This window comes from Periplaneta americana, chromosome 5, assembly GCF_040183065.1.
Source record: "Periplaneta americana isolate PAMFEO1 chromosome 5, P.americana_PAMFEO1_priV1, whole genome shotgun sequence".
Taxonomy (NCBI): domain Eukaryota; kingdom Metazoa; phylum Arthropoda; class Insecta; order Blattodea; family Blattidae; genus Periplaneta; species Periplaneta americana.
In genome coordinates, this window is record NC_091121.1 from 61,999,431 (window position 1) to 62,016,405 (window position 16,975).

Genomic DNA, 16,975 nt, shown 5'->3' on the forward strand with positions numbered 1-16,975 from the left:
GCCCTCCTCAGAAAAGTGCACTCGTATCTATATCAAATAACTAATAATAGTAATAATAGATATGTTATGATTTTTGTTTTCGCTATTTCAGTGGATTATCTTCTACATAGTATTTTGCAATAGCAACCGGTATGATAAGAGAAAGGAAATAACTCGGAAAAACCACACAATACCGTCTTTATTCACCGCAATTTTATTCTACTTTAACTGATGGAAATTATTGGATCCGGAATTCCAGAATGTAACATCGACGCTCTATCAAGTCAATCGGTTCTAACCGTCCGCTAAGAAAGAGGAGTTCTCTTGGACTTGAAGAGAACTAAATTGTCAGTTTGAACCTTGAAGTCGCCGGGTCTATAAGTTATCAAATTAGATGTGACAGTAGCTTTACTTGCAGGCATATTTACTCAGTAAACTATTTTAATATTCAGCCTGTGTCATATTTTAGCTGAGTTGGTAAATTCTATAAATGAAATCTGAAAAGCTCTATGACAGTAAAAATTTGTATTTCACATCTTACTTCATTTCTAAAAAATATTTAATTTTGGAAAGAAATTTCAACAAAAAATTAAATTTTGAACTTTATAAATCTTACGCTGCAATTTCAAGCAAACGAGTATTTTAATCGCATTTCTCTAAAATTAAGTTCATAATTCATGATTTTATACAACAGCCACTTTAAAATTGATGAAATAATTTACACATATTCAGCTCTTTATATTTACTTCGCCTTTCTTGTATGTTTTTTTAAGTATGCAGGCAGTGTGACGTAGTGCAAATTTAGGAAGAAAATATTTTCATGTATCACACATTTCTTTCACATCGACGAACGATGTAATACCACATTCTAATATATACAGTCACGAAGCTCAATACTTACTAAATATGCATCCATAGATAGTTGCTAACCACTAGGATCGCTACTATCGCCTCATTACAGACAGTGCGAAATAGTACCGGCACAGTCTATTGTTCCTAGCACCCTCACAACTCAAGCTTCGTGACTGTATATACTAGAATGTGGTAATAGTCTGTTGTGCAGTAAAACCTGTACGGAGATACTGAAAACAGAGATATCACCCATGGACGAATTTGTGAAATTATGCGCAGATATTTTACATTAAAGACATTTGGTGAACATTTGATTTTTAATTAAATTTATTACTCCACAAAAGATTGCTGGAATCATAAAGTATAAGACATTTTATTAATAAAATTCGTAAGAAAAACGAAGTATCAAGCTATTACAATGATACAATCTTTGGGGGAGAGGGAAGTACATAATGAAGTTACTGTAATTTCCTATGTTCATTACTAGTATATTAAAATACTAGTCTTTCTACTTTCTCTTTTTCTTATGTTTCTCCTTCTACTCTTTTCTAAAACGAATTATCTACTACAATTGCGACTTCCAAGATTAGTATTTCCTGTTTAATAATAAAATGATTCTTTACAGGAGAGCGTGAAGGACGGTGCCCGGCTCTGAAGCAGTGGGGTATCTGCCCGGTGCCGGCTCGAAAATGTATGCAGGACGAAGATTGCCCGGGAGGAGAAGATAAGTGTTGTGCCACTGCGTGTGGTCCATCGTGTGTGAAGCCACTATATACTGGTATGTTAAAAAAAACTGCTCTTCGAATGTTGTGAGATCAAAATAACAAATTTCCAAAATAATTGCCCCCCCCCTTTTTTTTTTTTTTTTTTACAAAGAAGCCCACATGACATGCTAAGTTAAAAGGCAATCAAAAATGCACTGTTGTTTTAATTGGCGCCTCATAGTTTGTAGACATGGAGCTTTAGGGTTTCCATTAGCTTCTTACGCTATGTTCGGTTCAAGTTTGTCGAGTATGACTAAGTTCGATATTCGCCGATGTTCGCTCTGTAGGAGGAGCCCTGTCGTGTTTGTTTCACTTTGTCCTCCATTACCGGTACTATCCTTTCATATTTTAACAGTTTAAGGATTTAGCTAGATCTTGCTAGCCCTGTCGTGTTTGTTTCACTTTGTCCTCCATTACCGGTACTATCCTTTCATATTTTAACAGTTTAAGGATTTAGCTAGATCTTGCTATTAGTTTTCATATGGAATAAGCCGAAACTTGTAATGTCTTGCTTGTCTATCTCATGTTCGAACGTTGTGGAGTCTACAACGTAGACACTACCATAGACAATTAACAGACACTACAATGTAGACACTACACCAGTTTCCATACCAGTAGCACAAAAATTCAGGACATTCTGGCGCGATAAGTCTACATATTATGTCATTTCATACCTCCCATTGTATTGCACTAATAATATTAATGACTAGCCGTACCCGTGCGCTCCGCTGCACCTGTTAAAATCAGCGGACTACCGGGACTACCGGCGGTAGCCCAAGGAAATTACAAAAGAAAAAGTTTATAATATAACATAATGTAATAATTTTGTATTATTAGTTTTACCATAGTAATTGAAATTAAAGTAATTGTTAGATTTATATGCGCTCTCTGCTCTCGAAATGAAACAAGTTGTCAAGGCGGCATCGCTGGAGAAACCGCTTGCTACGTGAGGTAGCCTGTGACCGTTGTTCCGCTCACGCTGGCCTTCGCACAACTGCCTGTCCCCCCCCCCCCGCTCCCTACTGTTTCTATCGTGCAGTGTAGGCCGTGAGTTGCCGCTCTCGTGATCGGTTTCTTCGCAGGCGCGAAGCAACAATACGCTTAGTACGCTAGCTCTGAATGTGATTGTGTTCTTGCAGTGCATTATTTTAAATCTGTGATTTGTTCGAGTGTCTAAGAGTTATATTAATTGTGAATTATTAAGTTTTTAATTTCCCAATTAAGTGATATTGTGAAAAATATGGCAGAACAAGTTTCTGGAGAGGTTTGTGTTGAAAATGACAGTGTAATAAAAGGTTTATTAAAAGTGCCTTTTAACCGTCGTACATAACAACGAGAAAGTTGAAATTGTAAAAATGGAAAGACCAACTCCTGAGTTAAATTTGTCCATGGACGTAAAAGAAAAACAGCAAGAGTACACACGCCATTTCACTTCAACATCATATGGTAAGTGGAATTGGTTGTGTGGTGGTAGTTCTAAACTGTCTAAACTATTTTGCTGGCCATGTTTGTTATTTAGCCGCGAAACTAATGTGTGGTCAAAAGAGGGGTTTTCTAATATGAACTCCCTTCGAACGGCAGTCCTAGAATACGACAAATCAAAAGCTCATATTTGTAGTAGCATGAACTTTGCAAACTTTGGAAAGACAAGAATTGATTTACAGCTAGATAAGCAAATAGCTCTCACATCAACCAACACAATGCTCTTGTGAAAAAAAAAATCGGGAGATTTTACTGCGTCTTATTAACGCAGTCTGCTTTCTAGGAAAACAAGAATTGGCTTTTCGGGATCATAACGAGAGTGTGAAATCAGACAATATAGGAAATTATATTGAATATTTAAGTTCCTTAAGTGAATTTGACCATTTACTGGCCAATCATCTTGAGAGTTCAACAGTATTTCGTGGTACTTCTCCCGCAATTCAGAATGACTTAATATTTGCTATAAGTGGGGTTATGATAAAGAAAATAAAACCTTTTGTGGCCATTGTTGTTGATGAAACAAGTTACTGCTCTAATCAGAGTCAATTGTCCACTGTTTTAAGATACGTCGACAGTACTGCCAATGTTCAAGAACGGTTTATAGGATTCACAAATGTCAGTTCGGACAAAACTGCTGCTGCTTTGTTTCAGCATGTGGAAGGTGTTACAGCAGAATACAATGTCGGCAATAAGTTAATTGCACAGACATACGATGGTGCTTCAGTTATGGCGGGAAATATTAATGGCTTGAAAACAAAAGTTCAAGAAAAATATCCTCAAGCATTATTTGTCCATTGTTACAGCCATGTTCTCAATTTAGTTTTGCAACAAACTACTTCATCCATTCCAGAATGCCGCATTTTTTTTTCAAAACACTGTCGGGTTTAGCTGCATTTTTCTCAACATCTCCTAAAAGATCAGAAAACTCAAGGAATTTATGAACAAGAACTCCCAAAAGTAGCACCAACTAGATTGAATTTTACATGTCGGCTTGTAAATACAGTAAAGGAATACAGAGAAAAACGGACTGCTTTCTTTAAAAATATCATTTGTAATGACTCTGAAGAAAACTGGGATGATGCTGTAATTGTGCAGGCTCAAGGATATTAGAATTTTTTCACACAGTTTCAGAATATATTTCTTCTTGAAGTCTATGCTAGAGTGTTCGCACATACAGATGTGCTCTACAATATTCTTCAGACAAAAAGTCTAGACATAGCATACTACTTGCAATACTTGCAAGAGGTATCAAAGTTTAAAAAATACTATATCCGAGTTCAGACATAGTGGGTTTCCGTCCATATGAAGTAATATGGAAAATGAAAATTCTTCAGCCAATACAATGGAACCACCATTAAAGCGAAGAAAAGGAGATGATGAATTGAAATACAGGCAGCTGTACTACAGCATACTAGATCGTATGCACATGGAAATTACTGACAGATTTCCTGAATATGGAAAGCTTCAGTTCACACATCTTCTAGATTCTCAAAAATTTTCTGCTTATAGAGAAAACTTCCCGAATGAGGCACTAAACAAATTATTTCAGTCCTATAACAGTCACTTTGATCAAATACGTTTGAAAAATGAATTCAGTGTAATATATTCAGCAGAAGTCTTTGATTTTTCGAACAAACCTATCCATGAAATATTATCTGCCGTATATGAAAACCAGCTGAACCAAGTTATTCCTGAAGTCCTTAAATTGGCAACATTAATTGTGACAATACCAGCTACGTCAGCATCGGTAGAAAGAACATTTTCTGCGTTGAAGAGTATAAAATCCTACTGTAGATCAACTCATACACAAGAACGTTTATCCGGCTTGGCACTGATGTCCATTGAAAAGTCATTTCTACAGAAACTTCGCAAGTGGCCCAACTGTAATTTCAAGGACGAAGTCATCAACGTATTTTCGTCCCAATCAAGACGTCTGGAATTCACATAAATATGTAAGGAATTTTATTATAGGGATTTTAAAATATATTTTGTGTAATAATAGGGGTCAGTGGTAGCCCAAACCCTTTAACCAGTATACGCCACTGGTTAAAATAAATATAAAGTAATTACATAATTAAAATAGGACGTTTGATCCAGGGAACATTCATGTTTGTTAGAAGGATAAATCGTTTAATATGTTACTTAATTGAAATTGTATTTAAATAATTAAATTGCGATCATTTTGGTCCAGAGAGCACTCATTTGGTGCAATGACAATTCCTTTAACATGTTTCTTATTTGTTATTACACGCAACTATAGTTTAATGAAGATTGACATATCATTTAGTTTTAATGTGTAAACTTTATATTACTTGGTATATGGTTCCATTGAATTGTAGTAATAACTTAATTTTAATCCTTGTTTTCTAGGTCTTCAGTAAATGGCGCTTGGCCCACTATGGTTCTGAAACCTTCAAATAACTTAAATAGGGATACAGCATAAACAGTGATATGTAATTATATTTCTTTCTTTCGAAAATGTAAGAATTCACGATCTCCTATGTACCATTGCCATGGAATGAATAAATGTGTTTTTTCTTCCTACTCAAAAAGTTAATATTTTGCACATGGGAATTACTGCAGGAACAACAACGCTACAATCTGAGGTGGCGGTGAAAACGTATTGTATTGTTATTTTAAAAGTCTATCAGACCTACTAAATTTTGCATAGAATAAAACTTATCGGAAATAATTTTTAAAGAAACTTTTGTTATGTAACATTTTTCACAAGAAAGCAATAATAAGCGAGATATTTCGATTTAATTCAGGCCCCGTTAAATGAAGTATTTTGAATGCCATATAGCCTAAAATCTAAATTACAACGAACTTAATTTATATTTCAATTTTCATTGAAATTCGTTCAGCCATTATCGCGTGAAAAGTAACAAACATCCAGACAGACAGACATACAAACAAAAATGTCAAAAAAGCGATTTTCGGTCTCAGGATGAATAATTATACATGTTAACACCAATTATTTTTGGAAAAGCGAAAATTACCAGAAAATTTTCGGCTACATATTTATTATTATATTATATTATATTATATTATATTATATTATATTATATTATATTATATTATATTATATTATATTATATTATATTATATAAAAAGTGCGTTGATAACGGATTTACTCCGATAAGAAAGTTTTTAATTTGTTGTGGGGGCTCTTGAATCTCAGAAGCAACAACTTTTACAACAGCGCAACATAATGTGCTTGTCTCATTACCCATTTTTTTTTTTTTTTTTTTGCATTGCATTTATTGCATATATAGTATATTTTATGTATTTTAACACGATTCGATTGAGCATAGTTAAAATTTGAATTATAAAATAATGGATTGCTAAGCTAACGTACTATTACTGCATACTAAATCAATACACTCTCGTTGTTCGTTAATTCTCTGAGATTAAAATGAGTGTGTACATAAATATTATTTTAAGAAATACAGAAAACGAATGTACAAAAAAGCCTATCAAATTTTCTGTGCATAGGAAGCTATTTTAATCTTACCTGTCCTCGATTTACTAAGAAGTTACATTATAGCAGTATGTCCATCTAGAGAAACTACACTTTCCAATGGTGAAATAATAATTAATTGTACAAATCGGTTAATTTAGCTTCCGATATTACTTATTACAAACACAGAAACATTGTCTGTAGGCTAAGTTTAATAGCTTTCGATTGTTGCTGTCCAAGGCCCATTTTTCGATTGTTGTTGTCCAAGGCCCCTTATAAACGAAGTCATTTGTTATTTCATTGCACAGAGATGGCATTATTTTAATTTTAAAACTCATTTATCTCATTAAATATCAGTCCTATCAAAATTTTGTAAGGAATAAAACTTATCGGAAATCATTTTTAAAGAAACGTTTGTTATGTAACATTTTTCTCAAAAATCAATAATAAGCGAGATATTTCGATTTATTTAATTCAGGCCCCCTTATAACCCCCCTTTTAAATAAAGTATTTTGAATGCCATATAGCCTAAAATCTAAGTTACAACGAACTTAATTTATATTCCAATTTTCACATAAATCGGTTCAGCCATTATCGCGTGAAAAGGTAACAAACACACAGACAGACATACAAACAAAAATTTAAAAAATGCGATTTTCGGTTTCAGGGTGGTTAATTATATATGTTAGGACCAATTATTTTTGGAAAATCGAAAATTACCAGAAAAATTTTGGCTACAGATTTATTATTAGTATAGATAATGTTTGGGAATATCGTATTAATAGCACAACAAAATACGAGTAACATTAAACTGAATTTATTTTGCACAGTAACAAATTGTATAGGTTTATACTTTCACTTAAATTTTAATTAAAGCTCATTTCGACAGTCTTCGATTTTGGTTGTTCGGAGTTACAGACAGTTTTTATTCCATTATTATTTCATTATTAGACCTAAGAATGTATAATAATAAACAAGATAAATGGTTTTTTTTTTTGCGTTAATGTTCTCCATACCATCAAGGTGTAATTACGTATAGAAAAAAATCTGCTGTAAAGGGAAGTTGTGTTATACCTGTACAAAGCAGAGGGAGGGCATCAGACAGCACTTTACTATACAATCAGTAAATTACGTTCTGCAGTATTAATTGGATGTATGGATGACAAAATTAATTAACCAATTAAGGAGACTGAACACATTAATATAGATGTTTGGTTACACGCGTGTACGCCGAAACTCCCACGTTTCCAAAGCGGCGGAACGATATCGCCTCCGTGGCGCAATCGGCTAGCGCGTTCGGCTGTTAACCGAAAGGTTGGTGGTTCGAGCCCACCCGGGGGCGTATTTTTTTTTTTTTTTCTTTTTCAAATATGCACATTGTATCCCAGCTCACGTAAAACAGGTTACTCAGCCTTATAGGCTTTGACAGCAACAACTTTTATCAATTTCACATAATGCCATCTAGCTACTGCAAAAGAAGTCACGTTATAACTCCCATTTGAATTGCATGGAGCAACTGTACTTTCATCTAGCGGTCGTTCCCAATCGACGGTGGCGAACTTTGTGGTTGTTCTCTTCCACATGTTGCTTTTTTAACTCGGGGGTGGGAGGGGGGGGGTGGTCAATCTATTATATAATATATACTCGGGGATTGTATGCTGCTCTTCACTCCTTCTACAAAAAATATATGTAACAACTCCCATTTATGTCTTATTAAATATAGCCTATGCCATGAATGATGCAAAATATGTTAGTCTGAATCATGTCATAATTTACGAGTATATTTATTGAAGTTTGTTGGACTCTCCCTATTGGAGCTCTATGTCCAGAAAACAATGTGCATAAAAGTTTTTCGTCTAATGGCGGGTAGGCCTACTTGACTGTTCATTCATCCATATGGAGCCAATTGCGTACCGGTATTGTAGACCAATTTACCGACAAAGTCGTTGCTCGGAATGCGCCATACGATGCTGATCTACGCTACACTCGCGATGAGATAAGATGATGATGGAGATTTGTTGGGATGCTGCAGAGATCGGAGAAAACCCCTGTGTTACCTGAAGCACGACTTTCATAGAAATTTATTCGTACCGGTATGTAATAGTGTATTGTTTAAGTAAGGTTCGAGGCGTCTTTTAATGCACACAGATATGATCTATAAGAACTCTATGTCGTATGAGCCACTGACGGTAAGCTACTCATTATGGATACCTACCGTCTGCAATATTTTAAGATTTATATTTTCTATTTTATATGGCTCATTAATTTACAACGACACTTTTTCTTTATAAATTGTCTTATTTGTGGATAATCCGCAAATATTTTTGTTGATTTTTTTTATCAGACAGTACTAGTCTTAATTTCAAAACAAGTTTCAGTATAAAATCGTGATAACCAATTTCTACGCCGGAACCATTGTATTTCAACTATTTAAAGGGAAGAATCATTGCACCAAAATATATTAGGCAGACTATCTAATTATTACCTATTTATATAACCTATAATCTAACTTAATTCAATACCGGTACTTACTTATGCAGTTGTTTCATTCTTCCTCACGAAATTAGCCCTGTAGTTTTCGCTGGTGCAAAGAAAACGGAACAGTCTTTATCTTCATTCTTCTACATACATTTTTAACCAACGAGTTAGCTCTTTCTAACTCGTTGCTTTTAACATTTATATATCACTAATTAAATTTCCAATTTCTTTATTGTGTTAATATTTAGAATTTGCCTTAGCTGATTAATTTCGAAGTCTTGCTCTTCATTGTTCAAAGCCTAGTAGAGACAAGCCCTCTAGGACTAGAGATCCCGCGCAATCTTCAGGTTTCCTGTTGTGGTAGGGTGTGTTCATTATTGTGTCGAAAAATTATTGTGTATCTTCTTACCTTGCTTAATAACAAGGGTTAGCCAAAGACGTTATAATAGCAGAGTATATTATCACAGTCTACTATATACAGTCGCGAAGCTCAATATGTAGTAAAAATGCAAACATGGATAGTTGCCCACCACTAGGATCGCTACTATCGCCTCATCATCGCAGATCTCTCTCCTAGCAGCCAACAAAATATGTTACACTTTCGTTGTGTTCTTTTGGAAAAATTAACACCTTCCTTCCATTATTTAAATATTAAATGCATAAAGTTAATTTATTATTTTAATGAAGTATATTAAATTCCACCATAAACTCGAAGATACCTGCAAGAAATAGGTTAATATTATTTTTGTTTGTGCAAAACGAACTGAAATTTACTATAATCGCTTCACTCATTCAAGATTATAGCGATAATTAACTATGAAACCAATAAATATTAATTTTCATTTCCCTTTACAACAATAATAATGGAAATATGAATTAATGGATTAACTTACGTGTACCGTTACTTGTAGTGTAGGCTTACGTAGTGGGATGAGGTTAAGCAATAATAATCACACCAGAATTGGAAATAAAACGTGATTAATAAATTTTATTGTAACAGACTTTTTCTACGTCTCTAGTAAAGTAACAAATAAAAATAACAACTAAATTAACAGCTGTAACATATCCTTTGAAAAAAAAAAAAAGAGTAGGCCTAGGCAATAATAATCCCACCAAATTGAAAATAAAACGTGATCAATAAATTTCATTAAAACAAACTTACGTCTCTAGTAAAATATTATTATTCCAATTATTGTATTTTAGCCATTAACATTTTTATTACAACCAATAACGAACATTTCACAGTCTAATAGATACAGTCACGCAACTCATACGTATAAAATATGCCAACATTTGACAGCTGGCGCGACAGTAGCCCTCTAGCGGCAGGCAAGTTAAAAGTGTGCACACGACATATGATTACACATCAGAAAACGGGTTTTGCGTAATGTATTTTATATTTTTATGCTATACAATAAGTGTATATGGTTCTTACTAATTCTACCTTAGAATCCTGAAAGAATTTCACACGCAGTTAATCTACAAGTTTCAGAAGCTGGGAATAAACGTAATTCTTTCTGCTCCTTACAACTGAATCATGGCCCTGATCACGTATCATGGTTTGAAATAATATAATTGTTTGTACGTGGACGGTTAATTCAATTCATTCCTAAATATATTTATAAACCATTGGAACTCTATATTTCCTGTGAGAAGAGTCAAAATTGTAGGGCATATCTCGTAGGGTACATCGCGTGGTGAACTCCTCTCCCTATTTCCTGAGAAATTAACTATTTTCCATACCGCAAATTGGGGTAAACTCGGCCGCTGAGGTAAACTTAAAAATAAAAAAGGGGAAGATTTAAACCTTAATTTGACAGACATTGATTTATGAAGTTAATTATTTTTTCATTTTGTTATTATTATTTTGAGTCGCTATTAGTGCTGATATTATGGTTTAAATTTTTATGGAAAGTTTACCGCATTTTACATTATATTTCCAGTTTTCACAAATAAGCTTAATTTTAACTTACTCTACCTATATAATACGTAATTTACATGCACTTACTGTTATTATGACGTAGGTGAGAAAAAATGAATACACAACTTTGTTGAAAAAAATTGTAACTTCAATTAACTCCGAAAATGTAGGCCTAATTTTATTTTCAGAGCAGAAGTGGTGTAAGTAAAAAATGGGTAATGAGGGTTAAAGTAAACATTCTGTAAAATACAGCGCAAAGTAGCAGTTAATATTGAATTTATTTAAACTATTAGTAGTCAGTGAATAGCACGAAGGATATATTAATTGCTACTTTGCGCTGTATTTCACAGAATTTTTACTTTAAACCTCATTACCTAATTTTGACTTATACCACTTCTGCTCTGAACGGCTCAAATAATCACTGGTAATGTAAAATCAACACCAATAACAGTCATGCAAATTATTACAGAAAGATTGCTTTTTATATTAAATTTAAAAAGGCCCTTTTATTTCTTGAGAACTTAATACGTCTGCCACACGAATCTACACCAACACATCAGAAATTTATCGACACAGTCTGGATTTATTCAAGAAGTGAATATTTTGCATAAGGATTATAATACGCCATGAATTCTTGAAAAAATTAACACCATAATCCCTACTTGAATGCAATATAATATTCAACTTTTGAAAAATATAAAGAAAAAAACACGAATACAAAAATTATGGAATTACTTGCATTAAAAACTGTAGATACATTATCCAAAATCGGAATGGTTACACATTTACATATGATCTCTGCAAAACAATAATATACTGTAACAGGTATTTAGTTTGTTTTTATTTAAACTCTCCTTCCTGACATACAAATAGGTAACTGATAACTAATAAATGTTTTATAGAACACAATACGTAGGCTACCTACAGCGTGGATTATAGGTTATGACTGAGTTATGATTTTCTCTTGGTCTTTAGGGAATCTGAAGAATAACAAATTCGGAGATTTAAACTTGTTGTTACTGCAATTTTCGTCATTGCACACATTGCCTTTATTCCGACGCATGATTAAAACGTTATTATAACATCTCGCATACCTTTAAAGCACGTGCTGGCTGTATCAACCCTATGACCAGTGCCTTGCCTGCCGCTTGAGCGCTAGTGTCGTGAATGTTGGCAAAAAAAGTGTTGAAGTTGCGCGACTGTATATATTAGACTGTGGAACATTTCACAAGCATCAATGTAAAATACGCAACGAGCTAGCACTCGATGGAAATACGATTCAGTCCAAAGTCGACCGTGGACAGTCTATTGTTTCTAGTTGCTAACCGCTTGGAGCGCTTTATCACGAGATTTGCAAAAAATCACCTCAAGCTTCGCGACTGTATATACAGTCGCGAAGCTCAATATGTAGTAAAAATGCAAACATGGGTAGTTGTCCACCACTAGGATCGCTACTATCGCCTCATCATCGCAGATCTCTCTCCTAGCAGCCGACAAAATATGTTACACTTTCGTTGTGTTCTTTTGGAAAAATTAACACCTTCCTTCCATTATTTAAATATTAAATGCATTAAGTTAATTTATTATTTTAATGAAGTATATTAAATTCCACCATAAACTCGAAGATACCTGCAAGAAATAAGTTAATATAATTTTTGTTTGTTCAAAACGAACTGAAATTTACTATAATAGCTTCACTCATTCAAGATTATAGCGATAATTAACTATGAAACCAATAAATATTAATTTGCATTTCTCTTTACAACAATAATAATGGAAATATGAATTAATGGAGTAACTTACGTGTACCGGTACTTGTAGTGTAGGCTTACGTAGTTAACAAAGTGGGATGAGGTTAAGCAATAATAATCACACCGGAATTGGAAATAAAACGTGATCAGTAAATTTTATTGTAACAGACTTTTTCTACGTCTCTAGTAAAGCAACAAATAAAAATAACAACAAAATTAACAGCTATAATTAAAAACATATTATTTGAAGAAAAAAGTAGGCCTGAGCAATAATAATCCCACCAGAATTGAAAATAAAACGTGATCAATAAATTTCATTAAAACAAACTTAATTTTTCTACGTCTTTACTAAATAACACATAGAAATAATAACAAAATTAACAGCTACAATTAAAAATATATCCTCTGAAAAAAAAGTAGACCTAACCTTTATTTCTCTGGAAATTTAACAGCCTAAGTGACAGAACTTTAACCGGTATCTAATGTCCTTTCGGTTAGACTGAAACGTTTCATTGTGAAATTGAAGGATATAATGTATTCTAACAGTCACAAAGAACTTCAAATTAACAGTTTTGTTTCTGCACAGCATTCTTGTGGAAACCCAGGAACCTTTCTGAATCTTTCGGAAATCGGAAAAAGGATAACTGGCCTCTTTCTCTTACTGTTGCTACAAATTATAGCACTACAAACGTCTCCTCCTTGTCCCATATTATTATTCCAATTATTATATTTCAGCCATTAACATTTTCATTATAACCAATAACGAACATTTCACAAGCATCAATGTGAAATACGCAACGAGCTAGCACTCGATAGAAATACGACACAGTCCAAAGTCGACCATGGACAGTCTATTGTTTCTAGTTGCTAACCACTTGGAGCGCTTTGTCACGAGATTTGCAAAAAAACACCTCAAGCTTCGCGACTGTATATAGTAGACTGTGGTGATATTATGCAATATAAATACAGTCGCCTCCCGATAATTCGCGGTAATTAATGAACGAACTTCCGTGAAATATCGAAAATCGAGAATTAGCCGCAAAAATTTTTATCGTTATTTAAAGTCCAGTAAAAGTTATTCTGTCAGGTTCAATTATTAAAATACACTTCAAAATGAATTACACTGCACTGGATAGAATCTTAAAACAAAAAACACAAATTTTACAAAATATCGTAAGACACTAGTTTAACAAAAATGATGTCATCTTTTTTTGTTCCTTAGAAGAGTGTTCATTTTTTCATTTTTTACGATTTTAGATCGCAGATTTCTTAAGAGGACACTCAACTATATTTTGGAACTTTTTTTCTATTTGACCAATCTTTTTCAAATTTGGAGAACAAGTTTAATATACACATGGAAAGTAACATGCAAAATCTCAGCTCATTAGATCCAATACTTTTCAAAATAAAAAATATTTCAATTTTTAATCAATCATTAATTGAAATATCACTTTTAACTATCATTTTTTATTTTTTGGCTTTGTGCATTTGAGTAGCTTAATATCAAAGACGGACATCTGACCTCAATCGAAATTTAGATAGCTATGGTTTTTTATACAATTTTTCATGCTCTTTCCAGTTGTAGTGAAACCATATGTCAACTCTAACACTATATTTATAAAATAAATTGTGTTAAATATTACAAAGAACACTGTGACTTAAAAAATTGCCTCTAGATCAAAACTAAGGAGACGACAGATGTCCGTCTTTGATATTAAACTACTCATTTTGACTGTGACTTCTCAATGAATAGAGGAAGAATTCTGCGTGTTGATTTAGTTCTGTCACGTAAATTAGTGTAGAAATTTAATTTTTCATTTCTATGACACTTTTTCTCCAATTTTTAAGTAGAGTGTCCCCTTAAGAGGAAGGAAGAGAGCGTAAATCGAGTAAAAACGGAAATGACAATGTTATTTCGCCTCCCCCCCCTCCCACGCCAAAGGATAGTGAATTACCTGCAAAGCAAATTAACTGCACGCGAATTATCGGGGGTCGACTGTATTTAAAAAATTATGCCATATGCAAATGTTAATGATTGTATAACATTAATATGTACAAAATTTTATGGCATATGAAAATATGAAATGTTAACATGGGGTCAACTAATGCATTAAATTATGATTTTATAATGCAGGAAAAAATACTAATAATGTAATGTAATGTGACTATATTATTTAAATTCATTTACTAATAATGTTTAATTTAAGTAATAGAACACACTGAAAACATATTTTCAAGAATTTAATATATTGACAGTACCATGTATTTATATTTTGGAAACTATTTGTTATGTAGGCATATATAAAAATTTTAAACAATTCAGAGAAAATAGTAGTAGACATAACATTCACAAGGAGCTGTAAAGCAATCCATTTAAATAATATAAGAACAACTAAGAAACGAAACAAAGTTTTACATAAGGATATAGTATTATGTAATTAGTTTATATAAAAAATTATGTTTTAAGAGAGTGAATCCACTTAGATTTCCGCCCCAATTAGGGAATCAATATGATCAGCCTCCAAATTAATTCATGCCGAACAATACGTAAGATCTATAAGATGATTTTATAAATTTGAAATTGTTGTGATTCCTTTATTTATGCTCCTTGGAAGCCTGCCTCTACTCTCCCTTATTCTCTAGTTTCGCTGTAGAGAGAAGACGGTCATCCCCCCCCCCCCGCCTTCCACCCTCACCTCCCTTGTTTGAGAAAGAGGAGAGAGTACGGCCTGCCACCCAGACAGAAAGAACACATGTTGCTCACAATGACCGGCTACTTTTTCCCCACCGATATTGCATCACCCTGCTAGTGCACACCCCCACACTTAGTTCAGTTGAAATCTGCAAGGGGACGCTGTCATGGAAGCTTTCTCCCACTCGACAGCCTGGTGTGACGTCACTAGTCACGTGACGAGGAAGAGCCACCCTAATAAAAGAGCGAACCAAAGCCATAAATAGACAGCATCCATCTCCTCTTCAAACCAACTTCTTCTCTTCTCCCCTTATCACTTCAACCCCCACAATTTCTCTCCTACACCATTCCTGACTTCGACTCCCCACACTCACTCTGGATTGCTCTACCCTAGTCCTTCCTTCAAATCCCGCTTCATTGGTCTGAGTTGCGGGCTCGATAGGTGAAGATACCAAGTTCTCACCACAGTCATCCCCATTTTCGAGCAAGTTTCGTTTCACCTCCTTTTAGATACTCCCGTTACCCCTCACTTCTTATATCTCCCATCCTAGCTTCGTTACATCTTCAACTAGAAACAATCAGAGTCATAGGAACAAATACTTCAATACTCGAGATTTTCTCAATGACCTTCCCGCTTCCCCTGCCCACGACCCAGTGGAGGAACTAATTGTTGAAATAAATAAAGTATCTGTAACCAGAGTTTTCCTTTCAACATCGCAACATTACCCCCACACACACTTCTGCCCACTTTGCCCCATCACTCTCATTTCATTTCCCTCTCTACACCTGTGACAACAACATTCAGCAGAGGGATGACAATGGAGACTGGTGTACGACAAAATTTAGATTAAATGTAAGAAAATTTTAACTAAAACATGGTTTTTGTAGTGTACGAGTAAATGAGTGTTTAGAATACTTCGAATTATATTGACGAAACCAATATTTCTGTATGGAAATTTGTGGTGAATAAACTAAAGTTTTTAATATGCAGAGTAGCAGAGAATGTAGTTCTGTGATAATTTAGATTTTTTTGCAGCATTTGTTACTATCTATCCTTGTGCGCTAGTACCAGTAGTCAAAACATGATATCTGCATTAGCATTTCACAACTTTTTATTCCGAGAGTCCTCTGTCATGAAGCTGGTGAATGCAGTTTTTCATTTATTAGTAGGTTACTTAGGCCTACATAGTTATTGAATTGAATTGAACTTGTTTTATAATCTAAAATGGTCAGCAATTACTTGTAACTATTATGTTTTCAAGGTATTGTGTCATAAAAAATTAAACAATTTAATGAGTAGGGGAACTTTGTATACTGTAATTGTTTTCTTGATATCATCTATCATCAGGCAGCACTTGAAATGTGTCAGAGAAAGGACAATTGTTTGTATACATCTTAAGTCTGATAAGTGTAACTTGTTACTCGTCAGCGATGTATACAGTTGAGGGGGAAATGAACTGCCACCTTACACGTTATCTCCTCATGAGTGACGCATTGTTGGTTGCACTTATGAAATTCAAACCTGTCTTTGGACAATTGACTAAACAACGACAGAGATATATCAAAAACTAAATAAACTGTTACGCAGTAGTTCAA

At 33.9% G+C, this 16,975-nt stretch overlaps 1 protein-coding gene and 1 non-coding gene across 2 annotated transcripts in view; both read left to right on the forward strand.

The window, feature by feature from the left end:
• Positions 1–16,975, forward strand: part of LOC138699730 (balbiani ring protein 3-like) — an 83,289-nt gene that overhangs the window by 47,387 nt on the left and 18,927 nt on the right. Inside the window, exon 3 of the mRNA XM_069825833.1 lies at positions 1,457–1,609. Within this exon, the coding sequence (XP_069681934.1) occupies positions 1,457–1,609 (153 nt within the window). The remainder of the gene's footprint in view (positions 1–1,456; positions 1,610–16,975) is intronic.
• Positions 7,806–7,879, forward strand: TRNAN-GUU (transfer RNA asparagine (anticodon GUU)). The gene has a single exon. It is a non-coding gene; the product is annotated as a tRNA-Asn (tRNA).